General features: G+C 43.1%; 1 protein-coding gene across 1 annotated transcript; it reads left to right on the top strand.

Annotated features, from left to right (window-relative positions):
* The first annotated feature begins 1,679 nt into the window (after window positions 1–1,679).
* On the top strand, window positions 1,680–20,443 carry LOC119900260 (PH domain leucine-rich repeat protein phosphatase 1-like). The gene is made up of 17 exons (XM_038715056.1): window positions 1,680–3,609; window positions 6,817–7,013; window positions 7,511–7,636; window positions 7,783–7,931; window positions 9,465–9,611; window positions 10,166–10,393; window positions 10,549–10,751; window positions 10,847–10,907; window positions 11,013–11,108; window positions 12,079–12,234; window positions 12,415–12,615; window positions 13,111–13,273; window positions 15,024–15,154; window positions 15,264–15,380; window positions 16,561–16,755; window positions 16,858–17,095; window positions 18,508–20,443. The coding sequence occupies exons 1-17, from the start codon at window positions 1,989–1,991 to the stop codon at window positions 19,681–19,683; spliced, it is 5,205 nt and encodes a 1,734-aa protein (XP_038570984.1). The 5' UTR covers window positions 1,680–1,988; the 3' UTR covers window positions 19,684–20,443.
* Window positions 20,444–21,418: the final 975 nt, after the last annotated feature.

Raw genomic sequence — 21,418 nt, 5'->3', positions numbered from 1 at the left:
GACAAGGGAAACTACAGAGAATCATGTGAATAATTTATTATATTACTGTGCTAATTAGCAGCGGTGGACTAACTAAACACATATCTACTGTACTCTACTGTACTGTACAGTACAAATGTCAGGTAATTGTCCATTTTCTTTGTACTTCATGCTGCATGGGAAATGTACTTTTATAGGGATTAAGGTTGTATGTAAAAAAAGAGGGTTATGATCATCTTAGAAAACTTGAGGCTTAATTATGCTATAGATTAAACTACAAAATTAGCCTACTTGTAATGGGCTGTTTTTATACTGTGTTGCTGCTACTTTAAATGAAGGATCTGAATACTGCTGATCTGCAGGGAATAACATAAAAAGTGGTTCTTCACTTCAGGAGTTGCACGCTGCCATGGTGATACGGCCTTAATCCCACTAGATGGTGCCAGAAGACGAGTTACAGCTCTTCTGTGCTCAGGTTACTTGTATAAATGCAAAACTGTACAGTGAACGGTTAGCTTCATTGTATAAATGTACAGAATAAAACATTATTAAATCAAACATATTTTTAATTTACAAACATACTCCGGTAACTTAGAGCTAGTCAACCAAGTAACTCCAGTTCATGTTGCCTTCACTAGCTCTTTTGAACACGTACTTCGTGGCTTCAGTGGTTGAAACAAATAACTTCTCGCGCAGTCATGTCCTTTGTGGGGAAAAGATTATAAGAATCAGAATCAGCTTTACTGCCAAGTACTTTTACACATACAAATAATTTGCTTTGGCGTCTTGGTGCATAACAATAAACATGAAATATAAAATATAAAATGGACAAGATATACAGAGATATGAAAGAATAACAAAGAACGTGTACAGTATGGCAGTTTCTGCATAATAAGCAAACATTTACATAAAGGTGTTTGGACTGACTTACAAGGATCGTGGCACATCTTCTCTTTCTTATATTTAGCCTATTGGAATATCAAAATAGATGACAACCCATTATCCACCAAATCATACTAGCACTGTAACTAACAATGTTTAACATTTAATCTGATGGATATTAAACCCATATATTTAGCAACTCTTTAATTATTAATAGACAAATGGCTGTATTTTCACCTCTCTGTTATGTCTGCCATAAATAGACCTGCACTGTTTTGCGATCTTGATTGAAATTATTCCTTCTTATTCTTTTATATTTTGTCAATTTTATATTTAAACAAATTATCTCTCCCTGTAATATGTTTGGACAACACAAATCCAGAGTAATGCACATGTAAAACAACAACCACATAGTTTTGTTTTTCTTTTACACATACAATTCTTTTATAGCTTGCATCTGCTTAGCTTAATCCACATCTATGTATTACTAAATATATAATGTATTTTTATCCTTTTGATTTTTTTTTATAGTTGAGGCATCTGTTGTTAGCAGTGCCACTTTTATATGTACAATCATTAAAAGAAGTTCAATCAATCAATCAATCAATCAATCAATCAATCAGACTAAGGAAATGATCAAATAGGCCTACATGCATTTAAGAAGCTGAAACCAGTTAATCTATCGGCTTTCTTGCTCTCTAAATCAAACAACCCATGTTGAGAAGTCGGATCCTCTGTCATGTACACAGCTTTATAAATTCCGAGCTTTCGGGTGGCGCTTGAAGGCGTCATAATTCATATCCAATGAGACCCCGCCCTGGCCGCCGTTTACCGACCGTCTCTCCCTCATCTGTCAGAACAGCAGCAGTCGCGCATACTCGCGCTTTCTCCCATGGGGACAAACTAGAAACGCATTTTCTCACCTCGACCGGCCGGTTAGCTCCTGTGAGCGAGCTAACGGGCGTATTATGAAATGGGATGATGTAGCGGAATAACTGTTTGGGACGAACCGCGCAATACTTTAGCATGCTAAGCTAACGTGGAGCCGAAGCCAGTGAGCGAGCTAACGGCTGTTAAGCTAACGCAGGCTAGCATTCACCTGCAGGCTGCTCTTGCTAGCTAACAGGATGGAAAGTGTGAAGGAAAACGAGTCTGGGGCGCTTTCAACTTCATCAACACCACAGGGGATACTTGATCCTGGCGGTGACAGCGGTTCCGTAAAGCCAAGTGGACTAACACCGATGTCAGCGGGAAGGAGACCCTCCACCGGGGAGGATGACGGTGGGGGCGCAGAGGCGAAACTCTTCGGGAAGGGACTTGCAGCCACCTCCCTTCTTCAGATTGCGATAAGGAACGGGATCTATCAAAACCAGGTTGCAAACGCTATCGGCGGTGCGGCCAAAAATATAAACATACCTGCCGTGAAAACAGCCAACATTTACAGCCTGACATCAGTCAACAGCACCACTTCTGTCAACTCTTTGCTGAGCAGGAGACGGCAGAGACATAAGAGGAATCTGTCGCTGGGGGCTCCGCCGACCAGCTGCTTACCTGGTGGGTCCCCTGCGGAGGCGGTAAGTCCCGCTCCCTCAGCCTCTCCGCTGAGCACCCTCAGCCTGGATAGGAGGACTTTTCTTAGGCAGAAGCAATCAAAGCAGCTCCAGGCCTCGGATAAGACATGGGTGAGATCGGACCTCCGGCGGGGCTGCATTCACGTCCACGACTGGCTCACGCCCTCCTACCCGCGGCCGGTGCTCTGCACAGTGGACACCACGGCTGGAGAAGTAGCCAGCAAGCTGGAAGCGAGCAAAGCTGGAGCTGTGTTGAGAATTAACAGCAAAGCCACTGCTTTAGTTGACCTAAATGATAATTGTAAAGATAGCAATGGACAGACCGATGAAATCGAAAGTCTCAGCGACAGTATGGATGTCAAAAACCCCAAAGCAGAAGAGAATGAGCACACAAAACAGCATTATCCTGATATCAAACTGTCTTCCAACTTGTTGGATTATAAAACCACAAGTAACTCTTCATCTGAGCTCTGTCTAAACCACATTGGGGTGGATTTGAGCCTGGGTGTGGCAGACTGTTATGGTGTCTACTCTGGTTCAGATATGGAGAGCAGCACCTGTGAGGACTTCAGCCCAGGTGGACCAAGAAGCACAGAGCTCCGGGACTCTCTCAGTGATGGGGTGGGCCTGGGCACAGACTCCTCAGCATTAAGCCCAAACTGTGACAGCGCCACAGAGGGAACTGACCCGTTTGAGAGCTCCTCAGATGAAGTAGAGCTCACCTCTTCCCCAACACATTCAGCAGGCAACTCTGCTGCCGACCAGCAAGCAGACCTGCCTACCACAGACCCCTGCAATGCTTCCAGCCAAGTGACAAACACACTAGATGACACTGAGGCCGGAGCTGGTGATAACGTAGATGCCCCCAAATTAATCAGACCTCCCTCTAAATGCCCCAGCAGTTCTCAGGCTCGGCCTCTGACCAGCCAAGCATCTGTCCAGCCTGACCTGGAGATCCCCGTGGGGAGCAGAGGATGGCCCGAGCCCATCAATACTAGTCCGACCCCGGCTCTCTTCATCCAGCTGCATGGTGGAGCTGTGCAGCGTCTGGCAGATGATGAGAGGCCTCTGCAGATATTAAATGAGTACCTCACTAATCTGGGGTTTGAAGACCCATGGAGGGTGCAGGGGGAGGCGATGAATCCAGAAATTGGCTGCCTGATACGCTTCTACTTTGGTGAGTACTTGGTCTAAGTTGTAAAACCATTCTCTGTAAATTAGTGATGATTTATTCCTAATGAAAGCAAGCAAGTATTATATGTCTGGACATTTATATCAGTTTTCTTATCATTCTTTTCCGATGATACAGTACTGCAGCTGTCAGAGAGCCACTATCTGCTGGTGACACCATGTCACTTTAGTTGTGCTGGGTTTGTCTCTGCGCATTCATTGTTCATCCATTCTCAGTGTACCATGAGCGCTGTCATTGTGTTTGGTCAGTCAGACTGTTAAACAAGAGTATTCAATTGTCTTGGTGGGACAATGCCCAGTGTTTAGCCTGTAAACCCACCCAACCCATCTGTCTGTAGGCCTATAGGGAGAGACACATCTGGAGGCGACAGGTGTGCTCTTCTGGCACACCTGTCACCTGGAATCATGAGGCATTATGGATTCTGTTTCTTTTCTTCTGCTGCTGCAGTTGTTGTTGTTGTTAATGATAAAGCTCATGTTTTGCTGACAAGCAGGGTAAGAGGATGGAAAAACAGCCCTGATCTCTTATGGGATTAGCACAACTGGATTATTGTTTTTGACCTTGTTTTTAACACCATCAGCAAAGACAGTGGGGATAAAAAGTTGTGGCGTGATGACGGAGGAAGAAACAGAAAAACATTTTAACTAAAATGAACATATTCCCTAGATGATTTAACTTATGTTCTCAATCCTTTTTGCAGTTTCCCACTCAACTTGTCTTCTTTCAGGAGCATTCAAGAACACCTTTTCTTTTCTTTGCTTCCTTTTGTTATATTTGTTTTATACAACAATAATTTCACCATTAAATATACTATTACTACACATACCATTAACCTAGAGATATACTCAAGATGTAGCACAAAACGGGCTTTCCTCCACACTTACACGGAGAGCTGGACAAATTACCCCCCGACCAGCACTCTTGGCTCCCACAGTAACGTGACAGAGGGGAACAAAGCACGGCGTGCAGTCAGCCCGCTGAAAGCAGGGGCCCGTCCAGCCACTGCCGACTAACACACAGCCGTGAAACAAGCAGCGACAGGCTGGCATGACGGGGACAATTATAGAGGAGAAGTGCTGTGATGATGTGAAGTGACTGCACCATTCAGGACGTTGCCAAAAGGAGAAATGTCAAGTAAAATTTGAATAATTTAATAAACCTTCTGGGCTTGTGAGGCTTTAAAAACAAAGTTAACTCAAACCCTTTTTGAGTGATTTGTTTGGGGGGGGGTTATAGGCCTGAAGAAGTAAAACTATCCATTAATTCAGAAGAAAATATTTTTGCTTCAGGCTGTTCTGTCCTCTCGGTGTGTACAGTATGAATTGTTTGTTAATGTTGATGTTCAAAGTCGAGCCAAACGAGTTTTGACTCAGCATAATCTCAGTGGCAGAACGCACATCGCCAAGTATTCTCTCTCTCTCTCTCTCTCTCTCTCTGTCTCTCTCTCTCTCTCTCTCTCTCTCTGTCTCTCTCTCTCATATGCGCACACACACACGCACTGTGCTGACAGTAAGAGAAAATTGACCTCAGTGGAACTCAGATTTCACCTCCTCAGTGTTTCGGATGTCTGTGAGACAGTCGCAGCAGCTTGACTCCTCTTCAGCTCAGAACTGCACTACCCAGAGGTCACTGCTTCACTTTACAAGGTTAAACACGCACCCAACAAACCTGTCCGACGCTTTTGCCCAAAACTCACTAAATACCCACAGGCTGTGAAGGCAAACTTCTTATTTAGTCCTCTTGTTGTGACTGGCACCACGCCAGCTGCACAGAGATGCTGAAATTCTGCCTCAGCTGCAGCTACAAACAACATCTTGTAACTGCTTATAAGACGGATGGAAATTTCAGATGCTTGGTGCACTTCGGGGACAACAGCAGCGGGCTCGTCAGGGACAAGCTGCACCAAAAAGTTTTGTTGTAGAATTAACAGGAAATGGCTATTTTCAGTTTCCCATTCAGAGAAATCGACGGAAGGAAAGGGCATGTATGTGTGTATATATTAACACACTACTCTCGCTTCTCGCTTACACCGCCCAGGGAAGGGTGGAACCACACAATACACACTCCACATTATTGTTTAGTTTAAAAAGGGATCTCTTTGAAAGCATCAGAGTGATCCGCTCCTTATTGTAAGTTTACGTCACATTTATCCAGTCATAAGCTTCATGTGGGCATTTGTGGTAACAGTCTGTTCCTCTTTGAACTGAGGGTATGAACAGTACCCGAAAAAAGGGAGTTTTCATGTTGGCAGATCCTTCATCTTGAAGTGAACTACAAAAAGCTCTGAAATTAGGTATGGCAGTCAGCCAGGCTTCATGAATATGTGTTTTACTGTGTGTTTTAGTGGCTTGACGTTTTTTGTGTGTTGGATCTGTCTTTGTAACATAATTATGCTGCCATTTGGACTTGAGATTTTTAATATCAGGATTTGGATCCTGGTAAATAAAGAAATAAAATCAAGATGGGTAGGGTCTGTCTTCCAAACCTATAAAAGTTTGAACTCCAGTTTGCTCAAGAGCAGGGTGGGGTATCATTTTACATATTTTACACTTTCAATACTCTGTGCTACGAACAGATTTCAGGGTACATTAAAGTATAGAGGTTTGATACCCAGCAATACTGAGGAGTTGGTTAATCCCAGTGCAACCTAAGTGACGTTTTGTCCAAGTCACTGGAGGAGGCAACAGTAAGGATCTAGGTTCTGGTGTTATAAGTCATTACATAACAAGCTAATCTGATGTCCGGCCTCTCAGTGGCTCAGGCACTTGAGGTGTCTCTCTATTTCTTTTTTTTTTTTCTCTGTTGGTGTGTGTGTGAAAACACCCAGACCAGAAAACACAGTTTCATAAGAGACTCTACATTATCGATGAGTTTGTGACTGTACTGTAACTGGGTCTGCTTTTTGTGTCAGCAAGGGGTTAATGTAATAAATTACGCCTGAGTGAGTGCTCACTCCCTCAGCCCACAGGGCTATTAGCTACAATTCATTTACATAACCACGTAGCGATCTGTTGCTCCCACTGTATAAAAGACAAACCCAGTGTGAGAGAGTTCATTCACAAAATCCCAGGCAGCTAAAAATAACATGTTCGATTGTGCAACATGTCGTTTATGAAAAATACAGTCATTGTGTGTGATGCTCACTACACTCATCAGAAATCTCATTTAATATGGTTCCTTCTCTCTCTCCAGGAAAGCCTCGAAGTGTGGGCGGTTCTGAGCGCGTGCAGCTCTCTGGGGTGTTCAACGTGCGGAAAGGGAAGCTGGCGCTGCCCGTGAACCGCTGGTCAAAGCGCCAGGTCACACTGAGTGGAACCAGCCTCATTGTCTCATCAGTGAAACACGCCCACACTGGCAAGATGCACATTCTCCCCCTCATCGGAGGAAAGGTACTTTCTGAAATGCTTTCAAGTCTTTCTGCTCTCATGTCTTAACTTGTCTGATTAGTATTCTGGCTTGGTACCTGTTTATCAGCCAGACATTTGATCTAGTAAAGCATAAAATAAGCCATGTTATGTGACTCAATAAGATGGAGCAAAACTTTAGTTTTTTATAATGAAATTAAGGAATATTAGAACATCAGTATTGATCCATGTTGCCCTCCTACTTTGGTTGTGTCGTGGCCTCGGAATAATAGGAGAATAAAACACTTTACCAGTCTGTTATCTTTGCTAATATTATCCCATTAACATTAAAAATGCTGACTAAATTTTCTTTTTTACATCCAGACCAAAACATGAACTGTTGGATTTGTAGAATGCCTCGATGTTTTTAAAACACACTGCCTCACATTTCTTGATGTAGATAGCTGAAAATGTTTGGTGGATAAATCACGGTACATTTGAAAAGAGTTGTGCAACGTGTTTTAATTTTGGATGGACTGCAGGTGGAGGAAGTGAAGAGACACAGCTTCTGTCTGGCTTTCAGCTCAGCTGGTCCTCAGAGTCAGACCTACTACATCAGCTACGACTCCTACACAGAGCACCTCCGCTGGCACAGGACGGCCTCAAAGGTACTTAAAGTGTTATATGTATTTGATACTCTCCTTGCTTCCATAATTACATTTTTATCGCCACATAAATTCAGGCTTGATGTCATGTTGATGAAGGCAGGATTTTGAGCATCGTGGTCTCGTGTCGATCCCTCCCCCTTTGTCAGATTGCGTCCCAGAGAGTGAACTCAGTCGACCTCTCGTGCTGCAGCCTGGAGGAGCTGCCTGCTCAGCTGTTTTACAGCCAGGACCTCACACACCTCAACCTCAAAAACAACTTCATTTCACTACACAAAGGTGTTCCAGCACTCACCAGGTGAGTTTTTGTCCCAACACTTCTGCACACACTTCACCGAGTCTACTACTAACCTGTGTGTTTATGAACAAGGCAACAGGAGGACTCGACAGATTATTCTCTCTTTTGGATATGGAATGGCCCTCGGTGGTTTTTGCTGCCTTGCTAGCATAGGGTCTAAACGACGAAGCAGCTTAGATCAAATTACAGATGACGTGTGTGGGCCGCAGTGTGGTCTGGATGCCAGACTGAAGAGAGCTACACTGGTGATGAGAGATTTAACTATCTATCCACCTGACCACTGGGACTGAGGGCTTTTCCTTCTTTTCCAGGTCAGCTTGTCGTAATGGTCACTGATGTCTCAGTCTTATGTTGCAACATAATTTTTCATTTTCAGAGAACGTCTGTGGGTCTGTGCAGTTGTTCGCTTCCTTACGTCATCTGCATCTTGTAATGTAAATCCAGATAACGTCTTCTGTGTTTCTCCTGCAAAATGAACTCCAAAAAGTCAAAGATTTGATAGGCGGAGACTAACTCGACTCCCAATCTGACAGTTGAATATTTGCAGAGCCATTATGAATCGAGGATCATATCACTTTGGCTGATTTTAGATAGAACTACCTATTTTCCCTCCATAAGTTCATATACAGCCTATTATGATATAAATATCAACATATAATGCTGTAAATAAACATGTGAAAAGAAAGAAGCTTTTAATAAATCTTTTTAAAGTGAATAAATCCACAGTTGTAACCCTTAAGGTAGGGGCTACAGTGCGCATGTGTGTTGTAGAAGAGGAAGAAAGCAGTGTCGGTAATGTGCAACGGTGTGGCTTACTGATGTGTTTTAATAGTTTCTGGACAACAATGGAGCTCTGTGGCTCAGAGGAAGGAGATATATCGGGCCTTGATACGCACACAGTACTTGTTAGTTGGATCAGTTTGTTGTTGTTCTTGTCTCTCTCAATTTTGGCTTCTTTGCAGCATCTTTACGTCAAGAGACCATTATGTTGAAGCCTGACATTTACTTGATGGAAATGAATACATATATGCTGTATATACACAGCCATTGTTCCTCCATAAACACACACTTACCCAGGCGGTGTTTTGAGGAGTGTGGTTTTTTTATTTATTTTTTTTCCACGGTCTGCCTGTGACTTTCCTTCGGAAGGACGTGTATCCGGCTCAGCCTTACCCTCACCCATCTGTGAACCGGATTAGGTTTGGCTCGGAAAGCCAGGGAAGAAACACGCACAAGCTCCTACCTGCACCACATGCTGAATTGTTATGGTGAAGTTTTAGTCGCGTAAACATTTAGCTTATAAATATGTACTGTATGTAAGTGGTAGTGCTGCATCCTTGAGTGCCCAGGCTTCCTCTCTTTTGTAAATCTCCCTGTTTATGGGCGAGGTGTTTGTTTTTGTAAGAGCCTCAATTCAGAAGAAGGCCATGGTCTGATTATAGCACTGAGAGATTAATATCTTTCCCGCTCTCTGTCTGCCCTTTTCTTTCTATCCCTGCCTCTCTCTCCCTCTTTCTTCCGCCCTATCTCTAGGTTTTGTAAACTAAAAAGCCTCAGTTTGTCAAACAACGCTCTGTCAGAGTTTCCTCTGGCCTTGTGTGACATCCCCTCGCTTACAGAGCTAAACCTGTCTGGAAATCGCCTCTCATCTCTGCCTGCAGACGTAGGAACCATGCACAAGTAAGTAGGCTGAAAGAAAATGATGACCTCTGAAGTGCAGCTATAAATGATAACTATGATAATAATTTGCCCGAGAGCAGAAAGTATCCTCAGTGACCTGCACTTTGCTGATGGACACATCAGACAGGAGTTGTTTTCATTGTGGTTCCATCAGCGCAGATTAATTCCTCTCTGTATTAAGTGAACACCGGGCTGTGCACCAAGCACACTGTCCTGACAGTGCACAGGCTTTGTCCAGGTGATCAGAGTGCAGTCATGCTGATGCTGTCCCTGCATTACAGGAATTTGGGGTCAAGCGCTCAGTTATCGTGTCCCAAAGCAAATTTTGTACACTTGGTTTTGCTTTTATGTGATGTTGGTGAGTCAATTGCAAACCTGAACATAAATCCAGTTTAAAGTTTTTGTTACAGCATTTTAAATTTGACCTGAAATTTACACACTTATTGTGAGTGTCATGAGTGTCAGCAATTTTTATTATAAAGATTCTTTTGAGGTAAATAATCTCACTCTAAGTTTCAAAATCCCCTCCACTGTTCTCCTGTTTTTGTGTTCAGCCTGCAGACTCTTCTCCTGGACGGTAATTTTCTGAGTTCTCTGCCTGTGGAGCTGGGCTCTCTGGAGGGCCTGACTTACCTCGGCCTGTCCTTCAACTGTTTTAACTGCGTCCCCCCCGTCCTGGAGAAGCTCAGAGGCATGGAGAGACTCTGTCTGGCAGGGAACCAGCTCTCTGTCCTGGATATAGCCGGACTGCAGTGGCTGCCTGCTCGCCACATAGATCTCAGGTAAACCTATCCCCACAGACTCTGCCATTTTTATTTATAAACGCAACACTGGAACAAAGCTCCTCTGAAATCGAACACTTCCCAAGATATTGCAGAAAAATGCAGCTCTTTCTACCCTCTTTTTTTTTTTTTTTAATGTGCACTCTCTTGTACAGGCTGAACCAGCTTCAAAAGGTGACAGTGGGAGACACAGAGCAGCTGGTCCACATCATCCAGCTGGACCTGAGGGACACTGGTTTACAGGAGCTGGATGTCAGGCCGCTCTGTAGGCTGGAGCTCCTCCGCTGTGACAGAAACACACTCTCCCTCCTCAGAGTCGCTGGCCACGCCCTCAAGAGCCTGCATGCTGCACACAACGGTACTAACATTTATTATGTGTTGTACAGGCGATGTCTGACACTATTTAGACATTCACACTCAGACTATAAAGAATTATACATGTTGTGTTTGTAGAGCTAAAAGTCCTGGAGGTGCAGCCGGTGCCAGAGAATCTGACTGTTCTGGATTTGTCCTGGTATGAAGACTCTGAATACTTAACTGTCCTATTTACTGTGTGGGGGGAAAAGATGGATTTGTGCTTGTTCTAACCTGGCTGCTAACTGTATTTGTTTTATTAAAGGAACAAGCTGGCATGTGTCCCTGAGTGGGTGTGTGAGAGCAGCAGACTGGAGGTGTTGGACATTAACCATAATTCTGTTACAGAGCTGCCCATAAGGTGAGCATCACACAAGCTCTCAAACACCTGCAGCATACACGCAATTTTCACAGACTGTGTAGAAAGATGTTCTCAAAATGAGGAAGGACAGGCAGGTAGCTGCTTGGATGTAATAAATGTAAACCATTTAATGGGTCATATAACACATAATTAAAGATTTCTCAAAGACATCAAACACAAGGCTGCCGATCAGACAGCCAAAGTTCTTTCTGAGCGTGCTGTCAGACAGCACTGTGCCAAAAAATGCAGCCTCGTTGTTCATTTTAAAGAGATCACTGCGTTGGTACAGTGGGAGTACTACTGATGAGACAAAGAAAAGAAAGTGTCGTTCAGCTGAACAGTTTAACTTGCACATTAAGTGGAAATGCACTGATTGAATTCAGTAGAATTCAACATTATAGTCCTTTTATTATATGTCAAAACATTTTTCTAAGAGTTCAACTGAAGACACTTTTACAATGAAGGTTATAATATGCAACATTGTTTTAGTGTAGACTGCTGTTTACGGTAGCCTACGTTGCACACACTGTACATACACAGGATAGTAATAGAACCTCATACTCGACGTATTATTGCAAAAGGTTTCAGCGGTACCTGTAGCAACACGCCCACGCTGATGCAGTGCTATTTTCAGTTTGTACACAGCCTATGGCAATAACTAAAAACATGTACTGTTGCCTTCATAGAAAATGTGATAGATTTTTTTTGCGGGCATGCATGCATGATGGTAGTTGTGTCCCAGTTACAGGCTTTATTACACACGCATGTAATTCCTTATTCATATCTTGTCTTTCTAGTAAGAGTAATGGTTGAAAAGTTAATTCAACATAAGGTGAACTTATTGTACCTCAGTGGAAAATGGGGTCACTGCAACAAAGGGGCACACACACAATACTGTTCTGTGGAAGAAACTGACAGATTTACATACACACACAGAGACTGAGCTCGCCGTGTTGTTTGTGTGTTGTAGGCTGATGTCCAGTGGGAGCCTGAGAAAACTGCTGGCAGGCTGGAATGAAGTGTGTCAGCTGGCTGAGAGGATGGAGAGATCACAGCTAGAGGTCCTGGACCTCCAACACAATCATCTGACTGAGCTCCCACACAACCTGTTCATCAAAGCACAGAGGTGTGCACTTCTTTTCTTTTTCTTTTCCTATTTGTTCTTTCCATACGCATTTCATTTAGTGTTTTTCCACGTTTGTTTCCATCTATATATATTTATTTTCTTTCTCTTCCCGTCGGTCAGTTTTATTTTTTGTCAAATCATTTGTTCAAGTTTGTATTCTCTGTCGATTTTTCATCACAGCTTGCGATACCTAAATGTGTCGGCCAATAAGATGGAGAACCTCCCTGCAGCCAGCCTATCGGATGACAGCTCCAGCCGCCTGGAGGAGCTCTATGTGACCAATAACAGCCTGTCCGACAAGTGTGTCCCTCTGCTAACTGGACACGGCAACCTCAGGGTGCTTCACATCGCCTACAACCAGCTACAGACCTTCACTGCCAGGTAAGTTTGCAAATTAGTTCATCAATGTAAGACAGTTACATTTAAGTGGCAAATGTATACCATGTGCTGCACTGAAGGACAGGTTTAAATAAGAAACAGAAAGCTCACACATGGACACACTTTTGCCCTCAGAAGTGTTTCAGTAGAGTTAGTAAAGTGTATTTGGTGAGGTTTAGGTTCCCAAAAGACACTGAGGTTGAGATCTGAATCTACCTTGGTGTTTTGGGTTGCAGAACATCACCCAATGTTATGCACCTAATTGTAGGCTTGTAGGCCCACGCAAGCTTACATTTAAGCTCACATTCCTTTGCTTTTATGAGCTGTCCTAATCTTAGAAACATGGTACATTAAACGTTATCACGCAGACTGAAATAACAGCCTTGCTTTGGAATCAGGTTAAGGTCACAAGAGAGATGAGTTTGATAAATGTGGTTTCCTGAAATAAAGTTTGCAGTGCCAGCGCTCTTGATATAAGCATACCTCCACCTCTTGCAGTAAACTGGCACGACTGGAGCAACTGGAGGAGCTGGACCTGAGCGGAAACAGACTGCGGGCTGTACCCACCACCATCCTCAGCTGTCAGCGTATGCACACTCTTTCCGCTCACTCCAACTGCATCAACGCCTTCCCAGAGGTTCTCCAGCTCCCTGAGATCAAGGTTAGTCTGGTAAACGCAGGTATTTCAGGCAACGTTTCCTTCCAGTCATTTAGCTGTGATGAAAATGTAAATGCATATAAATTTCTTTCTTCTAGGCACACATCCACACAAAACATCCCCACACACTGTTGTCCAGCAGATCAGTATTAGCTGTTGTCCGAGTCAGGTGCCTTGTGGAATTAGTTTGGGAAATGAAGGATGAAAATCAGCATCCTTCTACTCTGATGACAAAAACCGTACTTCTTCTGTCACTTTTTTCTCTGTCTGTCTGTCTGTCTGTCTGTCTGTCTGTCTCAGTGTTTATCTTTTTTGGGTTGGGCCAGATCAGGAAATCCTTTCTAATCTGCTCATAACTCCCTAATGTCTGCCTTTCTCTAAACCCAAAAGACGACACTGTACTCCTATTTGTGCATGAGTGTCTGCGATATAAGGTTGGGAAAAATAATGAATTTATAGATGCATCATGATTCACCCATGACTGAGCCTGTTTTGATGCACAAAACTCTTCAGTCAGAATTGCCTCTTCATGAATACTTTTTCTGATATGAAGCCCATTACAAAACATGAGCCAAACATTTAATATCAACTAATAACATCTGCGTCATGTGTAGCATTAAGACATCACATGCAGGTCAGTTCATGGAAAAGGAGCGTGTTGTTAACAGACCCGCTCCCTGCAAAGTTTGGACACATTATAGTTCATCACACAGCAGACATCATGTCATCATTCAGACTTCATTGTTATTGAAGGACGTAAAGCTGTTAATATGTATAATAACATTAATGATGTCTCTGTTCTCTTCAAATGTCCTAGTACGTCATGACAGTGAGCCAGTATGCACAATAGACCTTTTTCACAGCAGACATTTTGAATTATCATAGCAAGAAAAGTGCAGGTTGAACTGACATTAACGCTGTATCTGTTCCATTTAGTGTGAGCCATCATGTACAATATCAAAACCTGGAGTTGGCTCACCTAAATGAAATGCAACCACAGAGTTTCCCATACGTTCATTTATTTGTGGTGGCCCGCCAGAATTGATTTTCGTTTATTTATTTATTTATTTTTTACTTACTTTGATTGCAGAGCGCTGTAGTGCATTCTCTCGCTTGTCCCTCTCTCTCTCACGCTCATCCGTCTCTCGCTCTCTCTCCCTCTCCCTCATGAACACAACTGCACATGCCTGTTCAATACCAGCTTTAAAAAAGTTATTGGTAAGCATGTTAGCAGCCTAGCTAATAAGGAGAGCTAAGTTAATGTTAGAATACAGCTGGGTTTTCGAGGCTAGCACGCTGTAAATAGCTGATAGTCGATATCGACTGCACGCGCCCCCATAATATCCAAGTATGTGTCTTGTAACACAAAATAACTAACGTGAAATCATGTTTTCAACTAGCATTGGAAGAAAAACAACTCGCTTTTGTTGATAACAACCTGAACCTTTGAGAAAGGGCAAAACAAATCATCATGTCTGATTGGCTTCTGGGTCTTTGCTGAAACTGCAAAATCTACTCTAAATGATACATTTGTGGAAAGTACATTTATCTGAATTTTATATGGATTATCATTGTGTTTGATTGTGACTGTGGTCATACAGTTAAAAAAAGTATGCAAATCAAAAAGAGATAAATCAAGATCCACCTAGAATCGTCTTGTCATCGAATCAAAATCAAATTGAAGAGCAAGGTGAGAGATTTTCTCCTGTGAACTGACCCTTTGTCTGTCACTTTGTTTGTTCTGCTTCCTCAGTGTGTCGACTTGAGCTGCAACGAGCTGACGGAGGTGACTCTGCCAGAGACGCTTCCTCAGAAACTTCAGGAGCTGGACCTCACAGGCAATCCTCGCCTCAACCTGGACCACAAGAGCCTGGAGCTCCTCAAGTATGAACCTGAAAGATACTACTGCAGTTCTAATGCAGTGAAAATATATTTGACTCATGAACCCAACTGGCTGACGCTAATTTTTTTATGTTCTTACTCCTCTCTGCAGTAATATCAGATGTTTCAGGGTGGATCCATCACCTTCAGCTCCATCTGTAAGCGAGAGCCACGGGGCCCCTGCAGTCTGGAGCCACGGCTACACAGAGGCCTCCGGAGTCAAAAACAAGTCAGTCCTCCCCCATCTCTTTCTCTTTCTAACCATCTACTAGTACTTTTCCAAACCACAGGTACAATCTGCTTTCAGAATATATGCCCTAAAATATAACAATGATAGTAATGAAATCAAAAATGTTCATTAAACGCATAAAAACCATCATAAAAGGAACATAAAACTGATAAAAATGCCAATTCATACAAATGTTTTGTTCAAAAGCCCTGACTCAGCTGACCTGACTCCTTGGTGTTGCAAAAAGCAATGAAAGTTTATAGCCTGGACAGCAAAGCTTCAAAAGCCTTTGGTCAGCAGATCTGTGTCAATAAAATGATTTCGTTTTTTTACCGTAGTCATTAAAATTTAATTAACAATATCTTACATTTTTAGAATGCAATGACAGTCACTGCAGTTCAAACAGGAATACAGTCGTGTTGTTGGTCAGGATTCTTGCTGGTGCATTCTGGACCAATTGCAGACGTTCAGTTGTCGAACTGCCACCACAGTGAAACAGGACTGCAACGTAATCCGTGCGGGAATTTGTGCCCCGTCAAAGTACGTCCACTAAAGTGCTTGTGTTTGCCACTGACGGGCTTAGATTGTTATATAAAGTGTCTGACAACATTGTGGAAAATATCCCTACAGAGAAAGACTTTTTCTAAACAGTAAGATCCTTTTTGTTTATCCAGAAACAGTCATTCTCTTCAAAGCCACCAGACTCCTTTGACAAAAACAGCAATTTCACCTTGCAGAACACAAGAGTTGCTGGTCTACCGGTGCCTCGGTCAGTTAGTGTGTTTTTGTTATTGTGTGAATTTGGTGGTTCAAAACAACAAAGTCACACAAAAACAGAAACTAACCAATCCAGACCAACAAGGTAAAATAAAAAATGTTGTCAAGGGAGTCTGGTGGCTTTGACCAGAGTAATATAGCGACTGCATCTGGTTAAACAAAAAGGATCTAACTCTTTAAAAAGTCTCTGTAGGGATTCTTTCCACAATGTTATCAGACACTTAGTAGACGTACTTTGAAGGGGCCAAATTGTATTTGCAAGGATTACGTTGCAGCCCTGTTTCTCGCTCAATACTGGACCAATTTTAGATTTAGATGAAGGCAGGGATGATTTGCTCGGCTATATTTCTTGGCAGAATTGTCCACATATATAACTTGGTGATCTTCTTGTTGTTGTTCTCAGGCTCTGTGTGGCTGCTCTTGCCCTGGACAGCTTCTGTGGGATTCGTGAAGCTCTGTATGGAGTATTTGACGGAGACAGGAACGTCGAGGTGCCTTACCTGCTGCAGTGCACCATGGGAGACGTGCTGGCAGAGGAGCTTCACAGGGGCCCGAGACAGGAAGATTACATGACCAACACTTTCCTCACCATGCAAAGGTGCTTAATGTGATTTCTTGAACAACACTCAGAACAATACCACAGCTCATCACAGTGACTGTAATCACACACACTCTTGAACTAATTGTTTCTGTGATGCAGGAAACTGGGCACAGCAGGCCAGAGGATGGGCGGCTCAGCAGCTTTATGTCACATCAGACACGACCCAGTGGCTCCTGGTGAGCACGGCGGCTGCTTCACCCTGAAGGCCGCGAATGTCGGCAGGTGCCAGGCAGTTTTATGCCGCGACGGCAAAGCTATGCAACTCTCTACCACACACACTGTCAAAGAGGAGCCAGAGTATCAGAGGGTCCGGCAGCATAACGCCATCATCACCGAGGTAAAGACAAACTGTGTCCACTCACGTTTCATGTTTCATCTAATTGCGTTTTTTCTGCCAGATATTGTGATTACGATTCGATTTGTGTTTTTTATTTATTTTTATTTTTTTTATTGAAGTTCTGTTAAAGTTCAATATTCACTGCCAGTCTATTTTTGACTGAAGCCACGTCAAGCAGCAGAGAGCAGATGAACCAGGCAGGAAGACACAAAACGGCATAGAGAATCCGGTCGATTTTCAAAATAAAACACCCTTTGCAGATTCCCCATCTTTCATCAACAATAAACACAGTTAAAACAGACAGGACCGTAACAGGAGGCGCTTGTGATTGGTTGGCAAGTCTGTCACACAAGGATGAACAGAATAAATCTGTGACTGCATGACTGTTTAAAACGGGTCCGATGCGCTGTAGGGATGGACAATAAAACAATAACAATAATTATCGCGATCAATAACAATATAACAAATGTTTAATAAAAATTCAATAAATGTTTGATTTGATTCACTTGAATCGCACACAAATTAGGTCTGAAAAAGGAAAGGAAAAAAGCTTTTGCTTATTTAACTCGTGCATATTTGTTGAAAAAGATTTTATCATAATTGTTTTGAATGTTCTCCCTCAGATTTGTGAAGTGATCCACTGTTTGGAGTCAAGTGTTTGTCATGTTCTGACCATAAAGATTTAACTGTGGTTTACTTTCACTGAGGAGCAAAAATCAGCCTTTAAACTCAAAAGTAATAAAGATTTCATACTTATCATAATACATAATAATTATCGATATCGAAAGATAGAAAACTTTATATCGTGATAACATTTTTGGCCATATCGTCCAGCCCTAATGTGCTGTATTATTAACCTACATTATAATCGCTGTCTTCACGATTCGCGTTCTTTCAAATCGCAATTTCAATTTGAAAACGATTAATCGTTCGGCCCTGGTTGTAAAAGAGTTTGTGATTGACAGCAAGAAAGTTTTGATTATAGATTAATTCTTATTTATTAAGCAAAAATCTCAAACGTTTGTGGTTCTTTTCTCTTTTATATCATTGTAAATTGAATATCTTTAGGTTTTGGTTGGGCAAAACTGTCATTTTGAAGACTTTACTTGGTCTCTGAGAAACTGCTATGAGAATTTCTTTAAATGTTGTTTTAACATTTATAGATCGAACAATTTGTCAGTTAATGAATTTTTAATAAATACATTAGATATAGATAAGATTACTAAAAACACTAGGGCTTAAACTATTGATTATTTTCAGTATTTTATAGACTAAACAATTAATCGATAGCAACCTTTAGTCGTTTCAGCATTGATGAAGTGATAACAAACATTACCGGTTCTTACAGCCTGAATGTGTACCTTTTGTCTGAAAAACATTACTTAACTGCTCTTTATCCTACTCTTCTGCAGGATAACAAAGTCAGTGGTGTAACTGACACCACCAGAATTATGGGTTACTCCTTCCTGTGCCCGTCTGTGACCCCCAGACCCCACGTCTCCACAGTGACCCTCACCCCGCAGGACGAGTTCTTTCTCCTGGGCAGCCGTGGCTTGTGGGACATGTTGTCTCCCTGCGAGGCGGTGGAGGCGGTCAGGAATGTACCGGATGCTCTGGCTGCTGCTAAGAAGCTGGTGACTCTGGCTCAGAGTTACGGCTGCTCTGACAGCCTCAGTGCCGTTGTCGTCCAGCTCAGTATCACAGAAGACTGCTGCTGTTTCTGCGAGCCGCCACCTCCACCCCCCAGCCCCGGCCTGGGCGCACACACCAGCACACACCCCTACACAGCAAGTGGTGACGGCGGCATACCTCTGCCACCGGCCTCCTCAGGAACAGTGAGCGAGCTGAGCAGCGAGTTCAGCACATCTGAGATGAGCAGCGAAGTGGGATCCACGGCGTCCTCAGAGGAGCCGCCACCTCAGACCGAGCCCCTGACGTCCCACCTGAACCTGCCTGGGCGAGCCGGCGTGCGGAGACCCGCCTGTAGAGGTGGGAGCTTCCGGAGGCAGTTTTCCGGAGCTCTGTCCGACAACGGGGTCGACAGCGAGGACGAGGAGCCCATCGCCGGCGTCTTCTCCAACGGCAGCCGCGTAGAGGTGGAGGCTGACGTCCACTGTCTGCACCGTCATGACTGCCCAGCACCCCAAACACACGCTCACGCTCAACCAAGCACAAACATCCCTCCCGCCGTCGCCTCGCATCATGAGCCTTCACCTGTTCCCTTCTCCTCCCCGTCTCCTTCGCCCGTCCCTCCCTCCTCTCCCTGTCTCAACGGGGAGGCTCTGTCCGGGACTCTCGGCCGCAGGGCTCGAGCTAACGGCTCCGTGGCCTGCCAAGGAAGGAACCAGGACCTCATAGAGGAGGCGGCCGACGCTCCGGTCAGGAAGCAGGGGGGCTACTTCAACGCTCCTGCCCAGCCGGACCCCGACGACCAGCTCATCATCCCACCAGAGCTAGAGGAGGAAGTCCGGCAGATCATCCAGCAGCAGCAGCAGCAGCAGCAGCAGCAGCAGGAGCAAATTCAAGCACACAACCAGCAAGCACACAGCTACCAGAAACCTGCAGACTATTTCGTCACACCCCTCTAACTTCTGCTCCCACCTCCACAACTGATGGTGTCAACTTCTCATCCAGGATTTCAGTTTCAGGGATGCAGACCTGTGGAACCAGGACTGTTGGTCTTGATGCTCTGCACTGCATTAAGTTGTACCGCTCCCTCCAAAAACCTAAGTATTTTGAACATGCTTATGGACCAGAAAGACTGTTATAGTTATGGTTTTTGTTATCTACTTTATTTTCTACTGTTAACTCTATGCCCCTTGAAACGCAATGCAATTTTTTATAACACTTAAAGTTGAATAAATCTTCACATGTAATTGATTTTTACCATATCTTTAATTTGAAGAAGCACTTTGAGTGCTTTTTATTAGACTTTTGAGATGAATGCTATGTTAAATGGTACTTTGAGATATGGACTATGTTCTGTTTTTGTGTTGTAGCAGACATTTCCCCCCGTGTGTCGTGGCTCATGGCCTTACATTTGTCGGAGTTAGTAAAACTGTTAAACTAACTCCTAGGAGTTTGACACTTTAAAGTGACCTAGTCACTGAAGCGTACTAATATTCTCTGAGAGAAAAGATTATTTCCAAAAGGCTGATATTCCAGGTTTGTGTTTTTGGGGGGTTGCAGATTTCAGAGTGGTGCTGCAGTGTTGAGTTAATGCTGAACAGAGGGGAGGGGGGGGGGAGTCCTACCAGCTCAATGAATGTTTTCAGAACAGTTCTTGACAATGGCAACTCGCACAAGAGAGCTACTTTTGCTAAATAATAAATGAAAGTTTTCAGATAACAGTGTGTTGACTTTGACTTCTTGTGGTGGATACTTACACTTAACGGGCACTTTGTCCAGCCGTCTGAACATTTTGTTTGTCCAGTTCTTTTAAAGGTTTTGTTCACAGTTCACAGAAAATGACATGCAGATACTTTTATGTAAGAAGAATTAGAGATATTTGCTCCTGAAACTTCTGTGCGGTGGAATTTTGTTTGTAGTAACATTAAAACAAATATATTTGCTTTTGCAGGATTATCTGTGTGTAAAAGAAGCCAGCGAGGCTGTGCAGTGAGTGAACCTCACTCCCCGACACCTTAAGAAACGCACTGGCGACCGACGCGAGTGCCCCTCAGGACCGTGCAGTACGTACTCTGGGGCAGCAGGTTACACATGCACCCGGCTGACGTTTTTTTTTTTTTTACTGCTTTTAATACAAAAATCTAAATTGTATTCTAGTTCAGAGGACAGAACATTTATTTACAGCAACTATAATCATTTAAGAAAAAAAGCAACTTCTGATTCCAGCTTCTCACATGTTAGTATTTACTGCTTCTCTCTATTTTATCTCATTGTAAATTGAATCTTTTGGAGAATTTGGACTTTGTCGGACAAAAGAAGCTATTTGGTGACCTCATATTCGGATTTAGGAAATTGCCTCAAGCATTATTTTTTTTTTTTTACTTCTGTGACATTTTAGCAATTAGTAAAAACAGATTAATCAAGGCTGAAAATAATAAATTTTTATATTCCATTTCTACCAATTTATCAATATTAATCTCAATTTATGGTTGATTATATAAAAATATTGAAAAATGCTAATCACTTCTTAAAGTTGATGCCTTCAAATAGCTTTTTGTGTCCAACCAACCATTTAAACCCCCAAACTGTCAATTTACCATCACACACAACAAAGAAAAGCACAGAATCATCATAACTGAGAAGCTGAAACAAGAGACTGTTTGGTGTTTTTGGTCGAAAAAGTACTTAAACGAT

The sequence above is a fragment of the Micropterus salmoides genome, unplaced genomic scaffold, assembly GCF_014851395.1.
Source record: "Micropterus salmoides isolate LMB-PRFRI ecotype aquatic unplaced genomic scaffold, ASM1485139v1 Ms_hic_scaffold_13, whole genome shotgun sequence".
Taxonomy (NCBI): Eukaryota; Metazoa; Chordata; class Actinopteri; order Centrarchiformes; family Centrarchidae; genus Micropterus; species Micropterus salmoides.
Note: the sequence above shows the minus strand (reverse complement) of the source record. Positions and strands in the feature narration are given on the sequence as shown.